The sequence below is a fragment of the Morus notabilis genome, unplaced genomic scaffold, assembly GCF_000414095.1.
Source record: "Morus notabilis unplaced genomic scaffold, ASM41409v2 Scaffold539, whole genome shotgun sequence".
Classification (NCBI taxonomy): domain Eukaryota; kingdom Viridiplantae; phylum Streptophyta; class Magnoliopsida; order Rosales; family Moraceae; genus Morus; species Morus notabilis.
Genome location: NW_010360293.1, coordinates 274,259 through 288,277, shown reverse-complemented (window position 1 = coordinate 288,277; position 14,019 = coordinate 274,259). Strand labels below are relative to the sequence as shown.

The window sequence follows — 14,019 nt, the reverse complement described above, 5'->3', positions numbered from 1 at the left end:
ATTATAATTAAAATCACTCTTATTTGAATCATCATACTAAACGAACTAACTCATTTTTAAATATTTTAATTTAAATTAAAATTTTGAATCGACCAGAAAAAAAACAAAAATTTTATTACGCGCCCCATCGGTTCATCAGTCGTCAACAATTACCTACACTCATATACAAATATACAATGCACTCAGATGCACTCCTTAAGAAGTAAACAAAAGGAGAAATTGGAAAATTATTATTTCAAGTTTCCAAGAAAGCCTGAAAAAAGGGAAAGCTTCTCTACGCATCTTCTTCGCTTTCGATAGTTGGTGAAAATAGCTAAGATTTTTCAGCATCTTCTAGTGCAAAAGCCTCCTCAGAGGCTTCTCGAAGAACAATTCATATCACTCTTGCAATCATGTAGGACCCAAAAACACCTTTACCAAATCCAAACCCAGGTAATCACTCATGGTCTTGAGTACAATGATTATATCACACCAAATATAGTCACAGCATGTGCAAAGATAAAGCGCATGGCTCATGCCCACAAGGTGTTTGATCAAATTCCTGACCCAAATGTTGCGCTGTGGAATGCCATGTTCAGGGGCTACGCTAAAAATGAGTGGCATAGAGAAGTCATACTCTTGTTTTGTAGAATGAAGAGCTTGGACGTAATGCCTAATTGTTACACTTTTCCTGTTGTGATTAAATCTTGTGGGAAGATTAATGCGTTGGTAGAAGGTGAAGAGATAAATTGTGAGTTGATAAAGGGAGGTTTTAGAGCAAACCCGTACGTGGGTACTACGTTGATCGAAATGTATGCTGGTGGGGGTTTTATTGGAGCTGCTCATAAAGTGTTTCTTGAAATGTCTGAAAGGAATGTATTTGCTTGGACTTCGATGATCAATGCGTACATCTTGTGTCGTGATATGGTTTCGGCACGGAGACTTTTTGACTTGGCTACTGAGCGTGATGTCGTGTTGTGGAACACTGTCATTTCAGGATATATTGAGTTAGGGAATATGGTGAGTGCACAAGAACTCTTTGATGAGATGCCGAACCGGGATGTGATGTCTTGGAATACCATGTTGAATGGTTATGCAAGGAATGGAAACATTAAAGCGTGCGAGAGGTTGTTTGAGGAGATGCGTGAGAGGAATATTTTCTCTTGGAATGCATTGATTGGAGGGTATGCACACAACGGGTGTTTCTTTGAACTTCTAGGGTCTTTCAAAAGGATGCTAGTTGAGGGTGATGTGCTTCCAAATGACGCCACACTAGTGAATGTCTTGTCTGCGTGTGCAAGATTAGGCGCTCTTGAGTTGGGTGAGTGGGTTCATGTGTATGCAGAGAGTATTGGGAATAAGGGAAATGTTTATGTTGGAAATGCGTTGATTGACATGTACGCAAAATGTGGAATTATGGAAAATTCGCTTAATGTGTTTAGCAGCATGGATGTGAAAGACTTAATCACTTGGAACTCAATAATATATGGCTTGGCAATGCATGGACGAGGGGTTGAGGCCTTAAATTTGTTTAGTCAGATGAAGAATGCTGGAGAAAAACCAGATGGTATTACCTTCATTGGCGTTTTGTGTGCTTGTACACATCTTGGGTTAGTTGAAGACGGCTTGTCATATTTCCAATCCATGGTAGATGAGTATCAGATTGTGCCTCAAATTGAGCATTATGGTTGTGTGGTCGATCTGTTGGCTCGAGCCGGTCTTTTAGATCGGGCAGTAAACTTCGTGAAGGAAATGCCCATGGAAGCAGATGCTGTTATTTGGGCGGCCTTGCTTGGCGCTTGCAAGATTTACAAAAACATTGAATTAGCTGAAGTGGCTCTTGAACAGCTCGTCGTACTTGAACCGAAGAACCCAGCAAACTATGTCATGCTCTCAAATGTATATGGGGATCTCGGAAGATGGAAAGATGTGGCAAGACTGAAAGTTGCGATGAGGGACACCGGATTTGAAAAGGTTCCTGGATGCAGCTTGATTGAACTAAATGGTACAGTGGTTGAGTTCTATTCCCTAGATGAGAGGCATCCTGAAACAGAGGAAATATATGGAGCATTAACAGGATTAACGAAATTGTTGAGATCATCTAGATATGTAACAGCCCTTATGGAGCTTGGGATAGGAGCCTAGAGAAGAACTCTTTAAGATTCCTATTATTATGCTATTTTGCAACTTTAAGCCTTTATTTAATTTAATAAGCAGAAACTTTATGAACAGAAAGGAAAAGGTCTTACAATAAGAACATAATAGAACATTGAAGCTGCTTGTTATAGCTCTATCATCAATTTTTTTTTTTTCCTTTTAAGAAATGTCTAGGTATTTTTATATATTCTTGCTTTTGTGGCTAGCAACTCAAGCATCTGATTTCTTGAAAGTTAAGCTTTGAAAGGAGTACTCAGTAATGTCCTGAAACTAAACAGAGACATAGAAGTGTAACCAGATGTATTTGCGCTCTTTTTTTATTTATTTTTTTAATTAAGCTTTTCTTTTTTAAATTGGAACTCAAGAAATTTGAGTGGTCTGATGTGACGGAAATGTTTTGACGCAACCTAATTTTTGCCGGTTACTTTTGTCTCTTTTACTGTTTTATCTGTTTACTTCGCAGATTTGAATTTTCAATTTGAGTTAAAATGTTATATTTTGTGAGAGCTTTTTACTGTAGCAGAAAAAATTAAATATGACATTTTCTGAAAATTTTTTACTATAGAAACTTAAAACTGAAAACTTAAATCGGTGAAATGAACAAGGCCTTACTAATCGGTTTATTGATTTCAACTAAGGCTGTAAACGCTATTCCTTTTCATCTATGTCATATTATTTTTCATATTTTTCTTTGACTTCAGCGGAGCTAATTTCGTTCACTTTGTGGATTCGAGTTTTTAATTCGAGCTGAGATGTAACATTTTTTATAGCTTTTCACTGTAACAGAAAAAATTAGATGTGACATCTTCTGAGAGTTTTTAACTGTAAAAATCTAAAATAGAAAACTCAAATTGGTGAAATGAACGAAGCATAAGTCTGCTAAAGTTCATTTTAAATTTTTATTTTACTTTGCCTTTTGTTAGTTATTAGGATAATCTTGATAAAAACTATTTGAAATTATATAGATCAAAATTTTTATTCTTTATTTTTTATTTATAATTTTTTTAATTAAATAATTACATTAATAAAAAAGGATTTATTAAAAGTAAGACTTAAATGTTTAAATTTGTGCACTCTTAAGAGTAAATTCTTTAAAAAATAAAGAATTTATTCTTTAAAGTGTATAAATCTAAACCCTTATTCTTTACTCTTAATAAATATTCTTTTATTAGTGTAATTATTTAATTAAAAAAATTATGAATTAAAAGTAAAAATAAAAAGAATAAATTATTGTTATTTAAATAAAAAAATTTAGTTATTTAAATGAATAAAAAAAAAAAACTCTGCGCCACCATCTAACGCCGATCCTCGAAAGGCGTGGCCGAGGGAGACCATTGGCCGTCGCACCCAACTCCTCGTCGCCGGTCCAATCGTTGTCGTCTCCTCCGTAGAAACAAATAACAGTAAGTCTTAATAATTTACACACAAAGCTGTATTAATATAAATCTAATTCATTTCTTCTGCATAGTCTTCATTTTTTTTTCTTCTTTTTAGCTTCTTGAGGCTGCAAATCACGTTTGGATTCTACGTCTTCTTTAGCTTTTCTTCTTTTTGATTGATATTCTGGCTTTATATTCTCCATTCAATGCGTGATTCTTTTTCTTTAAGGATCCTGAGAGCTATGCACACAAACTGTTTGACGGAATGCTGGAGAGACCCAAAAACAGTTTCTTCGTTATGCACGCAAACAGTTTCTTTCTTTTATCATGATTTTCTCCAAGTATATATGTACATATATATATATATATATATTGCATGCATGTATTTATGTAGTATGTATATATTCTTGTTTTTGAGAGCAGTAATTCGAGCATTAAATTTCTTGAAAGTTTAGCTTTGGAAGTAGTACCCAGCTGAACATTTGAAACATGACAGAAGCATAATAACGAACTAGGCAGAATGTTATGTATTCATGCTCTTTTTTCTCCCTTTTAATAATGTTTTCTGATAGGCCATTTACTGTCATTTAGCCAGACGTAGAGCAAACTGCAGAAACCTCAGCCTTCTATCTATCTCCCTCTCTCTCTTCCAGGGCAAGGGCTCTTTTTTTTTTTTTTTTTTTTTTTTTTTTTTTCTTTTTTTTTTTTTTTTTTTTTTTTTTAATCTTTTCCCCCCCTTTTTTCTCTCTTTTGAATTCCTAATAGGTAAATAACATTACAAAGTACAAAGGGAATCAGTGATCATCTTTGTTTTTTCTTTTTTTCCATTCCGTAGACCTTTCCCTTTCTCATTACATGCCATTACAAGTTTGTAAACATGCCCTAAATTCGAAAACCACAAGAAATTTACTAAAATTTCGAACCTAGTTGTGTTGAGGATGACTTTTTTCATGCAAGTATCTTATTATGAAATATGAACATTCTCTTGATGACCATGAAAATCTCCTATGTTCCAAAGGTTAGTGAAATGTACTCCTCAGTAACACTAGATAAATTTTAAACATCATGCAACTTACAATTTATTTCCCACACGTAGGATTTTTTTATTTTTGTATTGGATCATTTTAGAGTTTCTGTTACACATAGAGCTCGAGTGTCAATTTAAGTAACACTATTGTTGATATTGGCTTTTCACAGATCTATTGTAACCATTATTGCTTTGAAACTGGAGAATGCTGCACATATGTGTTGAAAGAATATGGCTAGGTGGTTCCTGTTCGGTAAGGTCGAAAGCTCTGGATTTCTATGTAAATCTCAGTCTGGATTTAGTTATCAGCAGAAGTGTAGTTTGGTGAACGTAAAGTTGAAATGGGTGAAAGATAAGGCGCTAGATGCTGCTGTGATAGTTGAGAAAGATCTCAAAGCAGCCTGCACTCTCGCTACCATTATATCCTCCACACCTCAACGTCGCCTTCCTATTTATCATCTCTCCTGTCATCGTGGACAGCTAGGTCTTCCCAAAGATCTCAAGCTCTCCACTTTTATTAGGAGATACCCTTCAGTTTTTCTTGAGTCACATTTTCTCGACACTGGAGGAACTCGTGTCCCATGCTTTGGCTTAACTCACGAAGCTGTAGAGCTACACGAGGAAGAGCTCCACCTTGTCGAGCAAAATGAGATGGATCTACTCAATAGGCTCCGCAAACTTCTCATGCTCACCAGAGATTGGACCCTTCCTTTACAAACCATAGACCAGCTGAAATGGGACTTTGGATTGCCATACGATTACCAGCATTCGTTTATTCCTCGTCACCCTGATCTATTATCGTTTGTCCAACTTCCTGACAAACGAGTTGGCTTGAAGCTCAACATCTGGGACGATGACCATGCTGTCTCCGAATTGCTGAAGAATTCTGCATCGCAACCAAAGCAACAAGACACAAAGAATGACTGCTTAGCCTTTCCAATCGGATTCACGAGGGGTTTTGGGTTGAAAAGAAAATGCATGGAGTGGCTAAAAGAGTGGCAGAGGCTCCCCTACACTTCTCCATACTCGGAGGCCTCCTATTTGGATCCACGCACTGATGTATCCGAGAAGAGGATTGTCGGAGTCTTTCATGAACTTCTTCACCTCACCATACAAAAGAAAACCGAGCGCAAAAATGTGAGCAACCTTCGTAAGCCACTGGCCCTTCCTCAGAAGTTCACTAAAGTGTTTGAGCGCCATCCCGGTATTTTTTACATATCAAAGAAATGTGATACTCAGACTGTCATTCTTAGAGAAGCCTATGATGGTCAGAATCTTTTGCAGAGGCATTCACTCTCGGAAATTAGGGAGAAATTCGCGCGCATGCTTAGAGAAGGGCTATTGGACAAGAGCAAGGGTTTGTATAAGAAAACTAGAAGAGATGATATGGTAGAGGATCCATTGAAATACGAGTGCCATTTTGAAGTTGATTCTAGTGAATCAAGTTCAGAGGAGGAGTTTGAATATGCCAACTATTTTTCTACAGCACTAAATAATGGTTGCAATAACAGAACATAGATGCCTTTTATGAGCATTTACAAGGTGAAACACCTTTTTTGTTGCAAGTAATGCACTGTAGGCTGTATGTTTAGGGTCCTAAAATCCATCAGGTAATATTTGACAAGCCCGCCCTAAACGCCTTGACCGAAAGAACAACAATTTTCTTTAGTTCTTTGTAGTTTGTACAATTCAATTGTTTCATTTCCATCAAAAGGAAGTTGTGAAAGTCTGAAACTAATCTTAATAGAATTTCAAGGGCTCAGTAAAAAGTAACAGCCGGTTTATCTTGTATGACTTAACAGCTGGTTTCTTTACCGGGGCTTTTGTTTATGGCTCTATTTATTTTTCTAACACTATTGTATTATCGTAACATGTTAATTAATTTATCGTAACACGGTTACTTTTTAGTGTTTGTGTGAACAAAAAGGCTTTAATGGTCTGTTCTATCTTACAAATCGAAAGACTGATTTGGTTATTGTTGCAAGTGCAAACGTACAAACACAGAATACATTAAAGAGCTTCATGTGAAATAAAGAGAGGCAGAAGGCGCGTTTGGAACTCGTTTTAAAATGATTTTATTTTTTGTATAAAAATAAAAATAAAAACGTTTTCAATCTCAGATATAAATCATTTTTAAAAATGTATTTGGTAGCTTTATCAAGAGTTTTTTTTCAGTGTAAAAAAAACTCATTAACGTATCTCTTTCTCTCTTTCTCTCTCTCTCTGATAGAGAGGAGAAAAACAAAAATAAAAAATAAAAAATAAAAAATAACTAAAAATTATTTTTCATTTCTCTTTTATTTTACACTAAACTAAAAAATCATTTTTATTTTCATTTTTTGTCTTTATCGTGCCAAACGACGCTTTGAAAATGTTTTCATTTTTTCTTTTTCGAAAATGTGAAAAATAAAAAGGGGATCAATTGTAAACACTGTTTTTAGGTGCCAAATTCTTGATAGCCAAACAGAGCTTTCCTTTAGCAAAGATACATGAAACGTCAAATATCTCTCTCTTTTATATATATATATATATATATATCTGACAAGGATTCGTCCTCCACACCACTATTGGCCGTTGGCCGGACGAATTGGATCCGCCATGGGAATAATGTACGAACTGCAAAATTTGCCTCTTATCTTTTTCTTTATTTTGTGTTTCCCGCTTTCTCAACACCACATATCACGCTTAACATGACTTATAAAATGTACACTATTGGCTGTACTCAACGATCAAATCACTCATTCATGGCCTTCTCTTTGATTCCCACGTACTGCACAAAACCTGTCGATCTGAATTTATATATATGATCATGTGCGCTTTCCTTTATTTGGGTGTAGCATGTGTCAGCAAGAAGTTCATACCGATACATTGGCTATGCATAGTCATGTCAAAGAATAGTTCAAATTCGTACCAATATAAGCAAGCTAGCGTACTTTACCCTGACCATTATTGTGATTATCAAGCAAGCTAGCATACTTTTTAGTTTGCCAGTTTCTCTTATAATATCGGTAGTTTTAGATTTTAATCATTAATGATGTTTTTAATTTAAGAATTCGTGTCATGATTTAAATAATAATTTATTATTTATTATAGTATTTTTTTTATAAAAAATACACGTAAATTAAGAATGATTCTGAAAATATATATATATATATATATAAACAGACAGATGGCCAGTTGAAAGTCAAAAAGATAAAATCAAATGCAATAATAAACCGGACCAGGTTATCCTTCACACGCTCACGACCGTCCAATCAATTGGACATTCACCCTAGCGCATGCATTCCATGCAGCTCAGATTTGCATAAGTTGAGTTTTCCTTTCCTCTACCATCCTATCATGTACTTAAGCACAAAGAAATACATTAATAAACGAAATTATTGTAGAAAATTAATCAAACCATTTAAAGAGATGAAAAAAGCAGGCCACGTTCATTTTACTAATTTGAGTTTTATTACAGTAAAAAACTTTTAAAAATAGTGTTACAGTAAAAAGCTCTCACATAAAATCACATTTCAACTCGAATTAAAAACTCGAATCAACGAACTAAACGGAGCCTAAATATGCAGCCTCTACAACCTCGGTTGCCCAGCTCCCATCCTGCTGGTCTAATTCATTCTAGTTATCAATTAGCGACTGTGGTATCTGTAACTTAGAATATATTGGCATTAGAAATTTTTAGCGACCGTGGTATCTATAACATAGAATTGGTGTTATAATTTTTTTGAGAGACAAACTTGAAATTTCGAATTATATATTATATGGTACAAAACATTTCCTAAATAAGGTGGTGCCTAGTTAGTACCAAATTTTTGTTTATATCATCATGTATAAAGAAGATTCTAAGGCCCTAAAATTAAGTAATTATTTCAGAAAAATAAAACATTTCATTTCTCAAAATTTTGTTGTCAATTAAAGGGCATCAACTTTGAGTATTACTATTTACTTGTCAAAAGCTGTTTGTTGAGTACTTGAGTTCGGCCTGAATCACTTGTGTTAACTAAATGGACGTTCTGACAAGTTCTAATGCATAAGATGTCGTAGGAGATATAAAACTCAACCCACTCTTGATAATATTTATATCCTATCTTATATATGCATGGTGAAGCAAACGATATATAATTAGTAGTGGGTGTTGCCTTTTTTTCGTGTTTTTTGCTTTATTTCTTTTAACTTATGATCAGCAACAAAAGGCGAAAGGATTATCCAAAAAAGAAAAGGCTAAAGAGCACCAAACATACAACTAATTAATAAAATCATTAATTTAAAACTTCACCACTAATTAAGCTAGCAGACACATGCAAGTTTTTATTGTGTTTGCCTTTTTATTATCATTGGCTTCTTCTACTTTTAACGTGCTCATCATTCTATAACAAATAATTAATTAACACTGATTAACCTGACGGGCCGCCCTAGCCTATGCTCGCTTGCACATTTGCTTTGTTTGTTTATAGAGATTAGTAAAGGCACTGAGATTTACGTATATGTTTGTCTACTAGTTACCTTTCTCTAATTAGGGGCTCAAGAGTAATGATTAGCAAATGTCTAATGGTCTTGAATATTAAATGTGGATTCGTTTAAGAATTAAATAAAAAGAGGAAAGTTAGATTGGAAGTCAGAATGATCATAACTAAGCAAGTAAAACAAAACTTGCAATATTTGTTCTTCATAATTCGCAAAAGTATCTTTCTGTTTAATCAAAGTGCATATTTTTACTTTATTTTTCTTAAAATATAAAATCTAACCGTTTTGCGTGCTAAAAATGCAAAGAATATTAATCAGCATGAGAATTAACATGCGAAAAGACAAAACCATACTCTAATGAAACAGTAACCATACTCTAATGAAACAGTAGTTATGTTAATATAAAATTAAACCTACAAATCCCGTCATCCTGCTCTTGGATAGGGATGACATTATTACCCATATATATGGGTACGCGCCCTAATAGAGAGGTGTCATATAAGGGTGGAGGCGGGTATGGGAACAAAAATGATCTCCCGAAGAGAAAAAGAGAGAACTTTCATCTTTTCGTGAAGGTATTTACAAAAACATAGACGGTGGTTTTAAATAAACTACCGTCTTTTTAAGGACTTTAGACGACGGTTTCACTAGAAACCATCGTCTTATATGCAGCACGAACCCTTAAAATTGAAAAGGGACGTGTCTCTACTGTTAGACGAGCGTCATTTATTGAGCATTGTTAAATCCACCGTTTTTTGTAGTGAAAAATAACTAACTGGCTTTGCGATTTTTATATATATATAATAAAATAAAAAAACCATCTTTGCAACGATGCAGAAAAGCTAAAAGTGATAGCATAGCTCGGAGAGATCATTGAGAAAGTTTGGGGATGCTAAAACCGACGTGACTAATTGGGTTTGGGAGCATAGGAGATGTCTATATCTGGGTAAGATGTAGTACAATTCTCCCAGACTTTTCTTTTTGTAGATGCCTCGGCAATTGCATCACTCATCAATACAGTATGATTGGAATAGTGAATACAACGATAAGAAAGATGCATGTTTTGTGTCCGCCATGTGTGAGTGAGAGATGTTGTACTTTCAAATTTAAAGGTGGTCAATTGGGCGTCCACAGTAGTAGGCTTGACCTATTTGGCATTTCTTGTCAAATTCCTAATTGATATCGTAAATAGTTTTTTGGACCGGTGACTGTGGATCATGTCAACGCTTCCGCCGTCATCTATTATGACAAACTTTTTCGTTAATTATCAACTTTCGACAAAGACGTACTAATCACCGTTCGAAGTTGTCCGGTAAAAGTTCTCTAAGAAATAATAATAATAATAAATGTATTGCCACTAATTGCATATGCATTTAGTAATGAAGGTCGTTATAGTAATTAACAGCCTAAATCCGAACGAGGAGTCTGACTTTTGTCATGTAAATTTATACAGTTTGTATAATGCTGTTTATAGTTGATTATTTTTGTTCAAAAAGAAAAAGTATAATTAAGAGATTATCAGAGTTATCTAATTAGAAATTAATGAAGAGAAGTCTGTGTTGTTTCTTTGCAATAAAACGAGTCAACGACAACATGAAAACTGTTATGTGAATTTACAGCGATGATTGTTGATGACAAAGTTTTCCGTCGATCGTTGACGACTTTTAACAATTACTATTTAATATTGACGACCCTTTGTAAGCTGAAAGGAAAAAAAGGACGGGGAGAAAACATACGAGAAAGGAAAAAAAAAATGTGAATGAGAGAGAGGAAGTCAGTTTTGATAGTTAGGCGAAAAAAAAAAAAAAAAAAAAAAAAAAAGAGTATTTTTTCCCCTTTTAGAGGGATAAAAAAATAGTGAGAACTGAAATCTAGGGTCATTTTTTTTGTTCAATTTTTTCTTTTTACTTTTCGCTTCTACTAAACAACTTACCATTCTATTTTCTATTGAAAAAAAAAAAAAACTCATCCATTTTTTCTTTCCTCCCAATTTTCACCTCCACCAAGTATATAGCATTAAACTAAAATTCTAAAAGATAACTCATATATATACATATATATATATATATATATATAATAGAAGCTTCCTTAGTATGAGAGTACACGTATACATGCATTATATATATGTAGCGGCTAATCCTATACTGCCTTGCTAGCTCGACTGATGGCAACGTGGATCGGAGAAAAATTGAAAGGAAAAGTTAAGAGAAAGACAGGAGGACAACCCACCTTTTTTGCGCAATAGACCGACAAAAGTCCACGCTGTCATATCAGAAAATTCTTTACGGTTCCTTGATCGTGGACTACTGTTTGATTCCCAATGAAATATATATAATACATACATGAATTATGCCACCTTCCTTATCTTTTTCCGGTTTATGGATTGGATATGATTAAAAGTAATCATTACGACGTCTAATTTTGGCTGAGGTGTAGTTTGTGATAGATTGGGGTGCACTTATCTAATTATCATGTGTTCTATACAATTGTGTAGTTTGTAGAAGTGATTCAAGTGTACTTGGCTCTCTATCTAATTCTTTACAAGTTGGAAAAACGTACACCATTAAAGGCCACCTCGTAAAGCATCATTTGTCTATATTTAGTATTAGAGAAAATATTCAATAAATTGAGTGTATCGCGTTATCACTACATCAACTCACTAAAAAGTCAACATTTAACTATTTTATTTTTTTAGAGTTTTGTAGCAGGTAAGTTTCTGTTTAACAGTTGAATATGTTAAAATCACATCAAACTAAAAAAAATATAAAAAAAAAATACAGTTTATGATACAAAATTTAAGGACTCATAATAGAAAGCTATCAATAGTTCAATTTTTCTGGTCATATTAGCTTGTCTATATCAATTCTATGTATTTCTCTTAACCCATGGTCTCAAAAAAAATTACAATCAAATCTCCGCATGTATAAACATACTCTTTCTAGAACTATAAAAAAAAAAAAAGGAAAAAGAAAAACCCACAAAATAGGGATTCTAAGCGGGTTTGAGATTGTGTTCGTACTAAATATTGTTGCTCGAGTTATTTGACTTCCAATAATTTGATTTAGTTATTTCAGATTTTGATATCACAATCACAAATAAACGCATCGATAAGTATATTTCTTACAGCAGAAAAACCTCAAAAATAAAACCTCGGCTGATAATTTTATGTTCTTAATTAACAATAGTAACAATTTATATTTTCACCAAATGAATAATAACATAAATATGTATGCATATGTAATGAAATTACAATGAAAAATTCATCCCTATCGTTTCGCACACATATGTAGCTAGTATGCATGGACATGCATGTTTGGAATTTATAATATATATTTATGAAATGTTTAAAAGTCAAAAGTCCTATATTAACAATCTGAAATAAAAATAACGTATTAAATATAAAGCACACTGTTTCAGAGTAAATTTGTTTGTAGTAAATGTGCCTATTGATACACAGTTTTAGAGTGTTGTAATGAATTGTATAATCTTGCTATTTATAAAATTCATGGGATTGGTGTATCTTAAAAGCAATTTTTTATGTTTTCATGGCTCTATTTCTAATTTGAATATAATTTCCTTATATATATATATATATGTTTCGGTTATTAGTTAATAAAATTCTTAGAATGTGTGTGTGTATATATATATATATATATATATATTTGGATAATGGAAGGATCACAGCTCAATATCACTGTGTAAGCAATTGTCTCTTTTGCAAAGTGGAAGACCCATGAGCCAAATCAGCCTCGACCAACAGGCAAAACCCTTTTATACAGCCAATTACATTAGCAGAGCCTGGTTATTTAAAAAATTATATATATATATATATATATGAAAGTTCAAGAGCAAGCATGTGTCACACTTTTTGTCTATAATTAGATCGTATATTATATAATCCGGCGTGCTCTCATATAAAGATCTCCCACCATCTTTTTTTTTTTTTTTCCTCGATCGTTCTGTACGTCAAAAGTTTATATAGCCTATTAAGCATATATGTGTGTATATATATATATGTGTGTATACGTACCTTCCACCAAAGACTTGTCTAATTTGTTAATTTAATTTAATCACTTTTTCATAATAAGCTGCGCGGAAAATACTCGCTTGTGTCACCCCTAACTGCAGGACTAGAGAATAAACCTATTATGCAGTAGAGAAAAATAAATAGATAAATGAAAATTTAATTGATATTACTTAAGTTTCATGAGACCCTGCTCTTAATTGGATAAACTATCAATACCGAAAAAAAAAAAAACAGAAGAAAAAGAATGGAATTAGTGGCGTTATATATATTGTACGTGTAAGTCTAGAAACAAAACCGTTTACCACTTCTCCTAACAAATTACCTATTCTTACGAGAATTTTTATAATAAATATAATAATGCTTGCTGACCGTACTTTCTTAATTTGTATGGTTCACAATTACATTCAACACATATAATTCTTCGTCCTTTAATAATTAAAATTGCAATATTCCAAATGATCACAGGATAAAAATTTTCACATAAACGACGAAATCAATGTTGAAAAAAATAAAGGAACTGAGATACAACAAAACCACCCTAAAAAGTTGCTAAAGAGTGATAGCAAAAGTCATGTCTACTAAAAAAGTAGTACTGCAAAGCAAAATTTTCCTCAATAGGCCAAAAAGAACTGTGCGTGGATCCAAACAAGTTCGACAGTGATCAATTAATCATGATAACTAGCTTATAATGTTTAAAATAAACTCTTTTTAACCTGATAAAGGAAAAGAAAAAGACAATTTTTTTTGTCTCGTACTTAAAACAAAACAAATGACTCTATTCATCACTTTTTGTAGTATAGATTAGAGGTAGTAATTTGTGTCATGTGTCGTATTTTAATTATTTTTTTAAAATTTACAGTCAATCCGAACATGACCCGTGACACAATTTTTTAAAAATCGTAACACGAACATGACACAACCACTTTACGGGTTAACACGACACGATACGAAAATGACCTGTGACACGAAATTGACCGTGAACCCGA

General features: G+C 33.4%; 2 protein-coding genes across 2 annotated transcripts; both read left to right on the top strand.

Moving 5' to 3' along the window:
- Positions 1-309: 309 nt before the first annotated feature.
- Positions 310-2,253, top strand: LOC21393197 (pentatricopeptide repeat-containing protein At1g08070, chloroplastic). Its single transcript, XM_010096335.2, has one exon. It carries the CDS (start codon positions 508-510, stop codon positions 2,122-2,124), a length of 1,617 nt encoding a protein of 538 aa, XP_010094637.1. The 5' UTR covers positions 310-507; the 3' UTR covers positions 2,125-2,253.
- A 1,182-nt stretch (positions 2,254-3,435) lies between these two features.
- LOC21393196 (protein WHAT'S THIS FACTOR 1 homolog) lies at positions 3,436-6,353 on the top strand. Its single transcript, XM_010096334.2, has 2 exons — positions 3,436-3,539; positions 4,713-6,353. The coding sequence occupies exon 2, from the start codon at positions 4,774-4,776 to the stop codon at positions 6,058-6,060; it is 1,287 nt and encodes a 428-aa protein (XP_010094636.1). The 5' UTR covers positions 3,436-3,539; positions 4,713-4,773; the 3' UTR covers positions 6,061-6,353.
- Positions 6,354-14,019: the final 7,666 nt, after the last annotated feature.